Source organism: Ranitomeya imitator, chromosome 2 (genome assembly GCF_032444005.1).
Source record: "Ranitomeya imitator isolate aRanImi1 chromosome 2, aRanImi1.pri, whole genome shotgun sequence".
In the NCBI taxonomy this organism is placed as follows: Eukaryota; Metazoa; Chordata; class Amphibia; order Anura; family Dendrobatidae; genus Ranitomeya; species Ranitomeya imitator.
The window spans coordinates 625,280,133-625,296,204 of record NC_091283.1 but is presented as its reverse complement, the minus strand read 5'-3'; the positions used below and the strand labels follow the sequence as shown (position 1 = coordinate 625,296,204).

General features: G+C 44.2%; 1 protein-coding gene and 1 pseudogene across 1 annotated transcript; both read left to right on the top strand.

Annotated features, from left to right (window-relative positions):
* The first annotated feature begins 4,404 nt into the window (after positions 1-4,404).
* LOC138667640 (homeobox protein AKR-like) lies at positions 4,405-15,131 on the top strand. The gene is made up of 2 exons (XM_069755765.1): positions 4,405-4,621; positions 14,492-15,131. Exons 1-2 carry the CDS (start codon positions 4,409-4,411, stop codon positions 14,627-14,629), a joined length of 351 nt encoding a protein of 116 aa, XP_069611866.1. The 5' UTR covers positions 4,405-4,408; the 3' UTR covers positions 14,630-15,131.
* On the top strand, positions 4,973-6,004 carry LOC138667888 (EKC/KEOPS complex subunit Tp53rkb pseudogene; annotated as a pseudogene).
* Positions 15,132-16,072: the final 941 nt, after the last annotated feature.

Below are 16,072 nucleotides of genomic sequence, written 5' to 3'. Positions count from 1 at the left end.
TGGACAGCACCAGTACAAAATGGACAGCACCAGTACAAAATGGACAGCACCAGTACAAAATGGACAGCACAAGTACAAAATGGACAGCACAAGTACAAAATAGACAGCACTCGGACCAATGTTATTCTAGAGGGCGCTGCAGAGGAGCGATTATTTTCTGAATGTGAAAACATGGCAGCATGCACAAGTTTATTCTAAAAATGGGATGAGACTCGCCCGTTCAGGTCTATAGGGGCACAAATCAGATGCCATACCGAGCCACAGTGCAACATCCGATATTTAGGAAAATATTGCAATTCTGTACCTTAGGAAACTGTAAATGGGTATTAGACGCTGCGGTAAAAAAACGGATTGTATATGGATAAGTGAAAAAAAAATCGTCTCACTTTTCTTGATGACTTTTTATACCTACTCTAGGACATACATCTATTTCTCAGGCTATGTGCACACTGATTTTTTTTTAATGCGAGTTGCTTCAAGAAACAATATTTTTTAGAGACATTTTTTTCTGAAGAGGTTTAGAAGAGATTGCGATAGATTTTGAAGTAAAACTCTTCAAAAACTTATTTTAAAAAAAATGTCATGCGCTTTTCCACCCTTCAATAATTTTTCAAATTTCGAGGAAAAAAATGTTGAGAAAAAAAAATGTAAAAAAATCTCCTCATGTGAAACGCAAAGATGAGATGACGAGTTGTGAGGTGAATTTTGGAGGATTGTGTGTCAGTGAATGTTTCTATAACCTGAGAAATCCCATATTTGCTCCAGAACTGTATCTATGACAGAAAACTGACTGGATGTCATCACTTCTCTACATATTAAGGCATACTTGGCTCATGGGTGCCACACACAGGACAAATGCCACTCAGGCATGTAAGGGGAGGATGCAGGAGTGGGGGAATTCCTGTTTTACACACTTCCCCACACCACCAGGGCTGAAGTAGGGCTACTACCATGTCTGCATGATAATACACAGGCAGCCAGCTGGGGACCAAGTGTATTCAAAACATTGGGAACAATTGCATACAATTGCATACCAATAGATAAAGAATTCCAGGATAGCAAGTGACAAGAAGTTGACACCATGAGCCCCCCAGAGCACCGAATTCAAACACTACCCCGCCCAAAACCTGGAGAGTCAGGGGATAAAGCTGTCACCTAAGGTCCTGAGATTTCAGAACTATCGCAATCTGTGACTGATCTCACCTGAACCCCAGGACTAAGGACCTCCATAACTATAGACCACCAGGACTAAGGACTTCCAGGATCAAGGATCCAAGAACCCAGTGAGACCTGAGCATCTGCTACGTCCCATCTCGTAAGTATACTTCTTCCTTACACTGTCAGTGAGCTTGTACCAGTGCTGTGATGTCAAAGGGCAGTTGTCCCTGCAAGTGAGAGGCTGGTGGGATAAACACGTGTGGGAATGTTTCTGGAAGATTCGGGATTATATATGCTGTGACTTTTCTGATTCACTTTCTTGTTAAACTGTTGTCTTGTTGTCAGTAATTCTTGTGCAGCCACTCTGATGGGGAACAATAGATTGTGATCTGCTCCTCCACAAATAGTGGGGAGATCAGCATGGTGGCAACTGAAGTATTTCTTGTGTGTGCTAGGTCCAGACCTGGGTGATCGGCTGAACAAAGACCACACAAGAACTGGTGCCAGTTGAAGTATTTTTTGCTTTAGCTGGATGCTGTATGCTTAAGTTATGTTAAATTGTTGGTGGAAATGTGAACATCGCCTTTGATTACTGTACATGTGAACAGAGCCTTTCAGTAGAACGGATCCAGCAGCAATTTATTGTCAGAAAGTTGTGCTAAGTAAAATTGATTTAAACTGGATCTGGTCTTTTAACATTGAAGTCTATGGAAAACAGATCTGTTAACTGGCCATCCATTTTTTCCTTATTGATCAGTTTCAAATGGATGGCCATTTAGCTTTCAATGTTAAAAAAATGTATCCAGTTGAAATAATGTTTTTTTTTTTTTTTAGTCTGGACAACTTGTTTGTCAATGGATTGCAGTTGGATCTGTTCTAACTGACTACTGGTAATTCTGGCTGAGGCTAAAGGTAATAATAATAATCTTTATTTTTATATAGCGCTAACATATTCCGCAGCGCTTTACAGTTTTGCACACATTATCATCACTGTCCCCGATGGGGCTCACAATCTAGAATCCCTATCAGTATGTCTTTGGAATGTGGGAGGAAACCAGAGTGCCCGGAGGAAACCCACGCAAACACAGAGAGAACATACAAACTCTTTGCAGATGTCCTGGGTGGGATTAGAACCCAGGACCCCAGCGCTGCAAGGCTGGAGTGCTAACCACTGCACCACCGTGCTGCCCGTCACATTTAGCGACGCTGCAGCGATCAAGACAACGATGCCGATCGCTGCAGCATCGCTGTGTGGTCACTGGAGAGCTGTCACACAGACATATTCATTAAATGATCTGGTAGAAGGTTTACACAGTAAAATATTGATATTTGCAGATGATACAAAACTATGTAAAGCAGTTAATACTAGAGAAGATAGTATTCTGCTACAGATGGATCTGGATAAGTTGGAAACTTGGGCTGAAAGGTGGCAGATGAGGTTTATCAATGATAAATGTAAGGTTACACACATGGGAAGAAGGAATCAATATCACCATTACACACTGAACAAGAAACCACTGGGTAAATCTGACAGGGAGAAGGACTTGGGGATCCTAGTTAATGATAAACTTACCTGGAGCAGCCAGTGCCAGGCAGCAGCTGCCAAGGCAAACAGGATCATGGGGTGCATTAAAAGAGGTCTGGATACACATGATGAGAGCATTATACTGCCTCTGTACAAATCCCTAGTTAGACCGCACATGGAGTACTGTGTCCAGTTTTGGGCACCGGTGCTCAAGAAGGATATAATGGAACTAGAGAGAGTACAAAGGAGGGCAACAAAATTAATAAAGGGGATGGGAGAACTACAATACCCAGATAGATTAGCGAAATTAGGATTATTTCGTCTAGAAAAAAGACGACTGAGGGGCGATGTAATAATCATGTATAAGTATATAAGGGGACAATACAAATATCTCGCTGAGGATCTGTTTATACCAAGGAAGGTGACGGGCACAAGGGGGCATTCTTTGCGTCTGGAAGAGAGAAGGTTTTTCCACCAACATAGAAGAGGATTCTTTACTGTTAGGGCAGTGAGAATCTGGAATTGCTTGCCTGAGGAGGTGGTGATGGCAAACTCAGTCGAGGAGTTCAAGAGAGGCCTGGATGTCTTCCTAGAGCAGAACAATATTGTATCTTACAATTATTAGGTTCTGTAGAAGGACGTAGATCAGGGGATTTATTATGATGGAATATAGGCTGAACTGGATGGACAAATGTCTTTTTTCGGACTTACTAACTATGTTACTATGTTACTATGCTTCCCTGCACTGTAAGCGCCGTCCGTAAAGCAGAGCGGTGATGTCACCGCTGTGCTCTGCTTTACGGCCAGCCAGCGCTGACACAGTGCAGGACAGCAGAACGCCGGAGGACGCCACAGATACCGGAATGTAAGTATGTAGTGTTTTTTTTTTTTTACATTTACACTGGTAACCAGGGTAAACATCGGGTTACTAAGCACGGCCCTGCGCTTAGTAACCCGATGTTTACCCTGGTTACCAGTGAAGACATCGCTGAATCGGCATCACACACGCCGATTCAGCAATGTCTGCGGGAGAGCCAGCGACGAAATAAAGTTGTGGCCTTTCTGCTCTGACCAATGATGTCACAGCAGGATCCTGATCGCTGCTGCGTGCCAAACTCAATGATATCGCTATCCGGGACGCTGCAACGTCACGGATCGCTAGCGATATCGTTCAGTGTGAAGGTACCTTAAATCTACCCTCCCCATGGGGAATACAGGAATGCTCAGCTGAGTTGCTGTGTAGGGCGTAAGGAAGATAGCTGTCAGAGCCAATGGTTTTCAATATTTTTGCATGGCCAGCCTTTATACGGTGACAGTCAACCAATGATTGTCTGTTTACTTATAGGAGTCCCATGAGATTAGTAGTTTACATACTTCTATTTTTCACTATTTTATTCTTTCTATGTTTTATGGCTTATGCACATGATATTGCCTTTTAAGACCCATATCTATCAAATATTTATGGTGTATCCTTTAGGTATGTGATGTCTGATTGAAGGAAGTCTAGACAATGCTAAGTAGGATGACCCTCATGTGTAAATGAAGCCCCTCACCACTCTCTGGCCATTTTCAGGAAGAAACCAGACTCCTGTAGTGCAGTGATGCCTTTCAGTCCTGGTAGATTGTTCATGACGGCCATTTCTACACTATGTAGAACATACATTTTTCATGCTGTGTATATCTCTACCATTGTTTGACCCAATGTTTCTCACCACAGGACCAATTATGGCCAACATAAAGGAATGTATCCTGACTGACAGTGAGCATGACAGCGTGGAGCTGGAAGTTCCCGGGTCAAAGAGGAAGCGCAGAGGCAATCTGCCGAAAGAGGCTGTGAAAGTCCTACACGACTGGTTGTATGAGCACAGACACAATGCTTATCCCTCAGACACGGAGAAAGATATGTTATCTCTACAGACTCGTCTCACAGTGCTGCAGGTACGACCCCCAATGATTTCTTATATATGAGTACATAGTGGTTCTCCTTTGAAGCCAGTATTTTAGGATAGTTGTATAATAATGACACAATAGCGGTGATAGGGGTAACAAAATTGGTTTTCTGGAACCAGTCAATGTTTTTGTACTTGTTGCAAAAAAAAAAAAAAAAAAAAGATTAAAAGAAAAATGATTTGCCCCCTTAAATAGTGCCTCTCTTGACTTTGTGGTATTGCAGCGTGGCCTTATTGCCTTACATGGGGCTGCTCTGCAATACCATGCAAAGTCTTAGCAGTGCTGGAAATGTAGATTTCCAACTGGTTTATAAATGCTCAAAGACAGACCTTGCCGGACATGCTGCGTAAGGATGGTAAAGACCCTAACCAGTACACAATCTCTCGGAAGGGAAACCAAAACCCCGAGTCTCCCCCAATTCAGCAAAGATCAATTGCCTTCTCGTCAATGACACAGATGGAGCACCATACCATACCTGGTATGCTGGCTGTCCCCACTATGGCTGGTAACTTGGTACCTCTGCCTCTGATCTACCCTGTTAGACAACCTGTTCATGCTTTCACTACAGGATGCTTGGGTTTACCCTTTACCATGAATGCTGTGGAGAACAGCGTGGACAGCATAAGCAGGGAGCGGACTCGGCGGTACCTGGGGGGCTGCAGCTCATGAAGCAGGGGGCTGAGGCTCGGGTGTACCGGGGAAGTTTCCTGGGGAAAGCGGCTGTAGTGAAGGAGCGTTTCCCCTGGACGAGAAGCTGACACACCGGCGGACCGCCCAGGAGGTGCGCTCAATCTTCAGGTGCAGGAAGGCAGGTATTGCCACTCCTGTGGTTTATTTTGTTGATTATGTCTCTAACTGCATCTACCTGGAGGATATAGAAGGATCAGTCACTGTTCGGGACTTCATAATGACAGCGCAAGAACATGGCAGCAGCCTGTACAGCCTTGCAGAAAGGATTGGTCAGATATTGGCCTGGATGCATGATGAGGATGTCGTCCATGGGGACCTGACCACCTCGAACATGCTCCTACGGCCTTCACATCCGGACCTGAACCTGGTGCTGATCGATTTCGGCCTGAGCTTCATCTCTGCTCTCCCAGAAGATAAAGGTGTCGACCTTTATGTTTTGGAAAAGGCTTTCCTCAGCACTCACCCCCAGACAGAGGACGTGTTCAGAGCTCTGCTCCAAAGCTACACAGCCGCCTCCAAGAAATCCAGCCCCGTCATTAAAAAACTGGACGAAGTCAGACTGAGAGGCAGGAAGCGGTCCATGGTTGGGTAGACCGTCGTATATAGGACATCCTTTGGGTTGCATTTGATATTCTGTTTATGATGGTAATGAAAATACTATTAAATCTTGATACTTTTTTATGCCAGTGTGATATAGGACAGATGCAATGTTCCTCCAGCCAAAAAGGAAACTCCAACACCACCAGCCATAATCCCGCTCCTGATTTTCTTTCTCAATGGTTTATACTCCAGAGTACTGTTTCTGCCATCAACCATTATTGGCCATTAGGTCATTAAGGGATCATTGACCTGTCATCTGGTCACTCCGTTGTCCCGCTGTCTCTCTCAGCTGTCCCTAGAAGTCAGCGACAGTAAGGGTGTTTATTCGTCACTCATCTCTTCCTGGCAGATAGTCACAGTAGGAGGTCACCCCCTCATTCTTTCAGCTCTTTCTGGTAGTCAGTCATCCATCTTAGGCCTCCATCACATGTCCTAATATTTACGGTACTGGAAAAAAACAGTATCGGAGATGCCCTGTGTTTCATACGTGTGCCGCATCAGTATCACGCGCATCTACACCTGAGACAAGCCAGCACACTTTGCTCTGTTCTCAGGCGCCGGGTGCTGAAGACAGCTCACATTGTCCTCTACTCTCCCTACAATTAGGCTAGGTTCACATTGCGTAAATGGGTTAACGCTAACGGACTGCGTTGCACGGCGAAAATGTCGCAATTAACGCCGTGCAATGGGTCCGGCTATATTCACCTGTCCCGTTCCACCGATGCGCGCTGCTCCATCCTCGACATCCTCTGCCTTTGACGTTCAGTTCAGAGGACGCGATGACGCGCTTAATGCGCGCCGCCCTCTGACTGAACAGTCACAGCCAGAGGACCCGGAAGACGGAGCGGCACGCAGCAGTGGATCAGGGCCAGGTGACTATAGCAAGTGCCGTGGGCCTGAGCTAGTGCCGACTCAGGCACCTGACCCCCACAGCGCGCCGGTGTCCCCGCCTACTCAGGCCCCCCAGCACTCGGCGCCCAGCGACGATAGGGGAGTATGTTATTTTTTTTTTTATTGCAGCAGCATACAGAGCATATAATACTATGGAGCATCTTATGGGGGCCATCAACCTTTATGGAGCAGCATACAGGGCATATACTATGGAGCATCTTATGGGGGCCATCAACCTTTATGGAGCAGCGTATGGGGCATATGGATGGGAGCAGCAAATTACAGAACAATGGCGCAGGATGGGAGCAGCACATGACAGAATAGGGCAGCACATGACAGAACGGGGGTGCAGGATGGCAGCAGCACATGACAGAACGGGGTGCAGGATGCAAGCATCACATGACAGAGTGGGGGCACAGGATGGGAGTAGCACATTACAGAACTGTAGCGCAGGATGGGACCACCACATGACAGGATTGGGGTACAGGATGGGACCACCACATGACAGCATTGGGGTACAGGATTGGAGCACATGACAGGATGAGTGCTCAGGAAGACAGTAGCACATCACAAGATGGAGGCACACAAAACAAGATGGGGGCTGCACATGACAGGATGGGGGCGCAAGATGGTAGCAGCACATGACAAGATTAGGGCGCAGGATGAAAGAAACATACCAGGATGGAGACCATATACCAATATAAATGCTCACCACCCAGGCGTAGAACGGGTTCAATAACTAGTTATGTGTAACAGCTTTAAGCTGTGGAGAGTCATGAAGTTCCCGTGTACATTAGATCACCTATTGGCAGGTTTAGCAATTTAATCTATTAGTTATGAGAACTGTTACTGAGATATTAAATGTCTATAGCCAATTTTTTTACTTTGATCTATAAACAAGTGGGGGGGGGGCTGTAATAAGCGCAGTGGGATTGGTTCAAAGGGGATAAAACGGGGCGGGTGCTTAGGTTGAGGAGGGGCGGGTTTTGGGGCAAAAAGCGCGGGAAGGGACACTGCACGTTGCATCAGCAAGGAGAGAAGACCCACCCACCCTCCCTTTTTTGGGGTTGGGGCTTGGGTGATTAGTTTGGGTTGGGGCATCTGGAATTAACCAGGTTATTTACTTCTAGGGAGTTCATGTTCATATTGTCGTCACAGTGGCTGGTTTGGCGGGGGGGTGGGGTTCTTGGAGTTGAGGTTTTATGGGGTTGATCTGGCTTTGGTTTACAGGCTCTGGAAGGGGAGTTTACCTCGAGAGCTTTGGAGTTTGTTTGCCCGGAAACGGGTTACATGGTCCCTCGAGCTGGTGGTTACGGCTGAGGGTAAAGAAGGTTTTTGTTATAAGTTTGTGGGGGGGCCCATGGTGTGCCAGATTTTTTAGCTCCAAGAACCCTCCCCTCAAGTTTTTTACACAATTGTATAATTGGTGTTATTTATGCTTGTTTTGTCAATAAAATGGCCGCTGTGGCCAATTTATCCAAAGAAAAGAATGGTCATGTCTTAATTCGTTCGGTACTAAGCATTTTTTATGGGGAATTTGGTATTGAGTGGGGTGGATGATGTCATTAGAATGAAGGACCAATCTTGGTGATACGCAGTCAAGTGTGGTGCTTATTTTGCATGCTAGACATGGGGAGATCACTGTTTGACTTGTCACATGTGCTATCACTTAATATAATTATCTCCTGGTAAAAGACAAATGTTAAGTGTGTTGGTGAATCAGGGAGACTGTGTACATTGCACAGACTGCTGAGATTGTGCACAGCAATATACATAAAGGAATTAAGCTGGCTCCATATCCATTATGTTAAAGTCTGCTAAATTGGGATGGTGGCCTCCTGACTCTCCTACATTGGAAGATATGAGAAGAATCAGCTCTTGAGTTGAGCATTCAGGTGTATGATGGAATCATTAGAGACAGCTATCAGAAGGCATTTTAACACAATCCTATGAGTTTCTGAGGAAGACAAATATAGCCTTTTGATAAAAAAAAAATTCAGTTTCTTGAAAAGCAAGAGTTGAAGGGCTTTCATGTAATTAAAGGCAACCTGTCACTTGATTTTAGCTGCGCAAACTATGCACAACGTGAATCACTGCCTAAGTTTAAAGATCCAGCTGACAGAGATGGAATGAGTCTGATGCAACGTCTCACCGCCACACTACAGGAGATTGAGCAGTGTGGAGGGGTAATCTCAACACATCTTGCCGAATCTTTAAACTATGCTTCTTCTAAAACACTGAAACGATTCAGAGAAAAAAAAACCTGGTTGCAATTGTGCTGCCAGGCCCTAAGTCATGCTGTCTGAAAATTGAGCAATGTGAATCAAGCGTCAGGTTCTCTTTAAGATACTGATGGCCTCCAGATCAGATAGCTTTATCTTATCAGATAGATGGGGGTCCATCATCCAGCACCCACACTACACAGCTGTTTTCAACTGTGGAGTTGATTGGATGTAAGCAATGAACTTAGCAGAACAGCACAGCTCTGTTCAACGTGTTCTGTCTATACCCAACTACTGTTGCAGAGATCATATTCACTTTTAATAGGAGGTTGAGGGAAGGTTATGAAGTACCATGCTGAATGATGGTGAAGTCAGAGGACTAAGTAAGGGAAGAAAGAAAATGTGTAGGAAGATGTTCCATGTATTAAGTGAAATGTTCATGAAGTTATGCACCCACTATCTTTTGTACATAACTCCCACCAAGTTACTGTTCGGTAAAAGACCGTTCCATTTTAAGTAGTTGTCTCTCTCATTGAGCTTTGTAAAACCTGGTCCTGGCCAGCCAAAGTCACCGGCAACCATGCTGCCTGCAAGGGTGTGACATCCCGAAGCTAAGGTCCACACACCCAGCCAGGACCCCATCTTCATGTATTATGCCAGGGCAGGAAAGACTTCTCACAAACTAAATAACCAACAAGGGAAGAACACCGGTTTACAGAAAAGAAACCCTGTAAAAATGTATATAACCTTTATTAAATATTGATTAAGAACAAATAGGTAGAAATACCCTAAAGTAGAATAGCCTATATGGTTTGGGCTATAGAAAATTGTAAGGGGATATCTTCCCCTGGTATGACTAGGATGATATCTACCCAGGCACTAATAACCTCTATTAGAAAAGATAGAGATGTAAGCCCACCTTAAGATATCATGCAGTAGTACCTTGAACCAGTGACAAGAGAGTGCTGCCGCTTACTCATTCAATAGATGTGTAGAAATGGGTGATATTTCCCTAGACACTACAAAAAACACCTATATATCTGCCTACCTAGATGCGGAGGTTGGCACCCTAACACGAGAATGGCACCCCCGCTCGTACGGTGGCTGTCCCTAATCTCCTGCTTATACCCTATAAGATGATAGTTGGAAATAGAAGGCCAGATGGCCTGTCACAATCGTGTAATGGTATATTGTGTTGTATAAAATGAATGGGACCAACCAGAAATGTGATGTAAGAGAGGAGACAGAATATGTCATTCATCCCCCATGTACACAATATCAGGTGTATAAACACGTACAGAATAGGCGTCTAGGGACTCAGCAACATCTTGATAACACCATATCATTGGCCCCATATAAGTATTGGGAATTTACTGGTACTACTATAGAGCAACATGATCAAAAAATGATAGATGCAATTCAGATGTCATAACATGCCAGCATACCACCCAGCTAGCAGAAAAAAGCCAATAGGTGCATAATGTGCCCCTATGATATAGGTACCTTGATAATACAATTTATACTCATCTGTTAGTCTGTGGTGTATAGACAGTTTAGGGTCCCGATGAAGAGACTCCTTACATGAAACAAATAGACTCTCGACGTGTTTCCCCTACACACGGGTTCATCAGGAGAGATTCAATAATCACATGACAGTAGAGAGTTGTCCAAAAAAAAGGCTGCAGACTACACATAGAAACATCCTCCTTAATGTGGTATGCCAGCTGCTTCCTGTTTGGCGGGTATACCCAGATTCGCCACTCCTCCAAACGGTCTATGAGAGAGCCCTGCATTGGGGTGAGCAGCGCCATTACCTTGAAGACAAGTCGCACCAATCTACAGTGCACATGCTCCCCCTCCTGGGAGATGCTAGATGTACAGGTCACATGAACCGATAAGATCACTACACACTGCATACAGCGCATGCGTCAGTCTTACATCAGCTATATTATGGCAAACAGCCAAACACTACAGCGCATGCGCCGCCAACAGGGAAACTGCGTAATTAAGCACAGTGTTAACCCATGTGTATAGCAGCCAACCAGTGTGTAGGGCCCACGCTTTGTGTCCGGATCATCCCCCCAAGGCAACATATCCTGCTAAAGTATAGACATTGCCCTATATGCACCAACATACAAACGCAATCTATTACACACACTGCCACCCGGACTACATTTAAACACAATGTTACAAGAAGGAGCATATATTTGCATTCTAAAGCTGCAATGTTACAAACAGGAGCACATATTTACACAGATAACCATACATTTTTTTTTAAAATCAGAATAGTGCCCCCATAATACCAGGTATCTAAGACAAGGAAAGAAAATAATGCCAAAGATTAACAAAAGATATATAGAAAGATATGCGATATAATGACTGGATAAAACCTAACAGTCCTGATTCTGGCTAGTGATAAAGGACATTTGAATCATAAAGCAACAATAATTTTGTTGCTCATTTAAGCCATCCGGCACAAGAGTTCGTAGTTTGAATATCTATTGACATTCTTTTTGAAGAAGTTTATTTAAATTCCCACCCCATGGGTTCCGTCGCACTACCTCAAGGACACAGAATGACAGCACCTTGGGATCATCTTGATGAACAAACCTAACATGTTTTGCTAGAGGTGTATCCCTTTTGTGCTTGATGTCACCAAGATGTTTGCCAATGCGCCTGCGTAGGTCCCTTTTTGTTTTCCCGACATAATTGAGTGGACACAAGCAGGAAGCCATGTATACTACCCCTTCTGTCTTACAGTTTGCAAAGTCTCAAATAAAATAGACCCTTTCTTATGTGGTACCCCAAAAGGATTTCTCCCTTCTAACCCACGGGCAGAACTTACAGTCTCCACATCTAAAAGTACCACACGGTTTGCGGTCTAACCACGTGCCAGGTGGTTTCCCTTTTTCGTAGAAACTGTGGACCAATCGGTCTCTGATGGATCTAACCTTCCGGTAAGTAATTTTAGGGGTTGGTGGGATGAAATCTCTTAACTCGGGATCAGCTCTTAGTATCCCAGTGTTTCCTGAGGATTCTTTGTACAACATTGGATTTGTTGTCAAACATGCCAATAATTCTTGGAACATCAGGCCTATCAGCTCTGGGTGATGGATGCATCAAATCATGGCGGCCACACCCTGCCACACTCAGCAACATCTTCATAACACCATATCATTGGCCCCATATAAGTATTGGGAATTTACTGGTACTACTATAGAGCAACATGATCAAAAAATGATAGATACAATTCAGATGTCATAACATGCCAGCATACCACCCAGCTAGCAGATAAAAGCCAATAGGTGCATAATGTGCCCCTATGATATAGGTACCTTGCTATATCTCACCCTCGGCTACCACCATTTGCCACGTTACACATGTTGCCCAATCCGTAGGCAGCATGTATCAGACGCTGGTTAAATTAATTCAAACAGGTATGTCTGACTCTGAAACACAGCGGCGTTTCAGAGAAAAACATTCTTTAAAAGCCGCTGGTGATAAAGACCGCACTGTAGACTAGTCGGACATCACAGTGTTCCGGAGTGAAACATACCTGGCCGAGTGGATATATCTAGTGTCTGACACATGCTGCACACGGTGTGGGCAGTACGTATCAGCTGAGGTTTACGTTAAGTTCTGAGAATACTATTTTCTGAAGCTAAAAAGGTATTAAATCACTGCTTTTAGTTTCATTTTATGTGTCTTCTAGGTTTATATGATATTCTGGACCCAATTAAGACTGGCATTGTGCCCAGTATTGGCAGAGCTGGCAGAAACTAGTGCAAAAACCACAAACATCACAAAAGTTTTATATAACTTCGAATTGTGCAAAAGTTTTGTGACACTTCAAGATATGATGCATACTCCCGACTCGACGGTTTCTGGCTTGACTCAATTCACCTGCATTGAGCGAGGCCACGGCCATCTTGTCAGAATGTGGCCAGGAGTATGCAGATTACATTCTTTACATGACCACTGGCTCCCTGTGTCGGCGCTGGAGAATCCTCACAGCGTGCAGAAGATTCAGAAGTCTGTAGTCACAGGACTGAACAACCCCTTTAAGACATATTAAAAAATCTGCTAAATCTGCTAAATCACTCCACTGAATGCAGTGACATTAGTAACGCTCAGGCACTGCTCCATTAAAGCTCGTAACTGAGTTAATCAGACATTTATCACCTATTGGATGAGAAGTGATAAATATCCCTTGTGGGATAACCCCTTTACATTTTAACTTATTACAGCTAATTTTTAGGTAATGGGAACATATAAATGTGAAAAAATATATAGAACCAAAAAGTGACGCTCCCGCCCCCACCCCTCCATTCTATATGGAACAATTGCTGCCGGTTATTACACGCAGCGATATTCGCATGTGTTCCCTGAACCGTGCAGATTCACCGCCCCTAATACATTGTACGGGTGAAATTTCTCTTGCGAGGCTCGAATCTCAGAAAGATAAAAAGACATGCTGCGTCCTGGAAAGACGCGCCGCATGTTCGTCTGATAAACAGGCATAGGTGAACGAATAGTGGGCAGGCTCGGACTGGCCCACAGGGTAACAGGGGAATCGCCCGGTGGGCCCCTGTGCAGGTCTGGGCCACCAACCCCACTGTATGGGCAGTACTTGGCATAATTCACATGATTTACTCTGTACAGAAAAAAATAGCATATCATCATTCAGTAACCAAACTACCTAGTTTGTTATTATGTAGAGATATAGGTAACTTTGTGTCTGAGGGTAGTATAATATTTGTATGCAGGTGAAAAGTGGGCCCCCAAAGTCAATGTTACTGGTGGGCCCTTGGCACACCAGTCCGACACTGATAGTGGGCATAAGATTTCTTGAAATCCCGTCCTCTGTGCCGTAACATCTGGATGCTGTGGATTGGACGCTGCACAAGTATGCAGCATTCAACCTGCAGCGTTTATCGTGTGCACAAATCCTTACAGTAAACCGGTCACTAGGTTTTTTCTACACCGTCTGAGAAGAAACCCTTACTCCAGAATCACATTACATACTGGACCTGTTTGTATATTTTAGATAAAACCTGTAATTTATCTTCTGCAGGTCTAGCATTGCAGCAGGTTTACTATTCCTCTAATGATAATCGCATGATGATAAAACAGTGATTTTATCAAAACTACACTAAGCAGCCCAGTAAGTGACACATGGCAGGAATCAGGGTTACAGGTCTCGGACTATATATTGCCCTGCTCTCAGATTAGTATGATGATGCCCCCACATACGTGCACATGGTATGATGCCCCCACAGCCACATTGTGTACTTTTGTGTAAACCGCTGCAGAAAACACAAGGATAAAAAGCACAAAATCAGTATTTATGCAAGGTGAGAACTTGGCCTTGAAGATTGCACTGTAATCAATGAGGGCAATTATACCCATGAAAACCTTTGACTATTTTGAATCTATTTTCATCTGTATTCCATAGAGCTGGCCATACACGAGAAGACTGTCGGATGAGCGAGGATTTGGCCAATCGTCCGTCCAACAGCCATCTAAACCGACTGTTCAACAGAAGCGATTGCTCGGCCCAGCACTCTTCTGCTCTCTAAGAGAGCGCCACTGACATGTCAGCTGTCAGCTTAGCTCAGAGAGAACAATGCGATCAGCAGTCCAAAATTGGACATACATGATTGACAGCTGCCCCTATCATCAGTTGATGGCGCTCCCATACAAATTGGACCATCAATCGAACCCATCGATATTGGCTGAAGGGAACCTGAACTTAATGGGTCTGAAAATTAGTAGTGAAGGGAGCACAGCATGAGGCAAACACTGATCTGGCTGAGCAAGGATTGAAACTCATCTATTCTGGAAAAAGCATGGAAATCTATTGTAATTCATTGTTGTCAAGATTTTTTGTCTTTTTGCTAATAAAGAATGGACATTTGCAACTAATTACCATTAAATACACAGGTGTGTTGTATAAATATCATGCCTAAAAAGAGGTCTGTGTTTTTTATGTTGTGAGAAGGCAATGACTGAAGGTTTTGTTGAAACGCTTTGTTTCCTTCAGACATTTTATTTGACATGAATGTTTTTCTCTCTGTCTAAAGTAGATGCCAAAGAACAGGGAAGGGGGTGGGATGTCACAAAATGGAGCCTGTGGCTACAGGAAGCTGTATTAGGGGGAAAGCCTCTTTCCTATCACCCACAATGTCAGATTTCACATGCACCCTGCACTATTAAATGTGAAGGTGGACAAAGGGGGGGGGGGGGGTTGTTTGCTCAAAAATTGTTAGCTTGAGATCTCCTTGGCTGGAGAAAAACAATCAGCCTGGTTGGTGGAGGAGCAAGTGATAATTCTTATGGTACCTTCACATTTAGCGACGCTGCAGCAATCCAGACAACAATCCCGATCACTGCAGCATCGCTGTTTGGCCACTGGAGAGCTGTCACAGACAGCTCTCCAGCGACCAACGATGCCGGTCCCCTGGTAACCAGGGTAAACATCGGGTTACTAAGCGCAGGGCCGCGCTTAGTAACCCGATGTTTACCCTGGTTACCAGCGTAAATGTAAAAAAAAAAAATACATACTTACCTTCCGTTGTCTGTCCTTCGGCGTTCTGCTTCTCTGCACTGTGTAAGCACAGCGGCCGGAAAGCAGAGCAGTGATGTCACCGCTGTGCTCTGCTTTCCGGCCGCTGTGCTTACACAGTGCAGAGAAGCAGAACGCCGGAGGACAGACAGCGGAAGGTAAGTATGAAGTGTTTTTTTTTTTTTAACTTTTACGCTAAAACATTAATCTGATCATATTACTTGAAGAGTAGAGATCATAAAAGAGCATTGTGTTTGAGGATCTGTGAAAAAGTCAATAGTATTTTCCAAAAACACTATAAAAACCATTTTGCCACAAGGCACTGTGCACATCATGACTTGTCTTTACATTTTGGGTATTTTAGAAACTAAGCAGAAACACCCATGTTCTCAAAAGCTGCTAATTCAGAAATGATAGATGTGTTTCAATCAGGTCCCCCAAAAACTGATGGATCTTATTAAATAGGGCACA

Excerpts from the sequence above, each read along its gene's own strand:
- LOC138667640 (XM_069755765.1), top strand. The coding sequence starts at position 4,409 with ATGGCCAACATAAAGGAATGTATCCTGACTGACAGTGAGCATGACAGC. Across the intron at positions 4,622-14,491 it reads CTCGTCTCACAGTGCTGCAG|AGCTGGCCATACACGAGAAG; the intron begins GTACGACCCCCA and ends TGTATTCCATAG.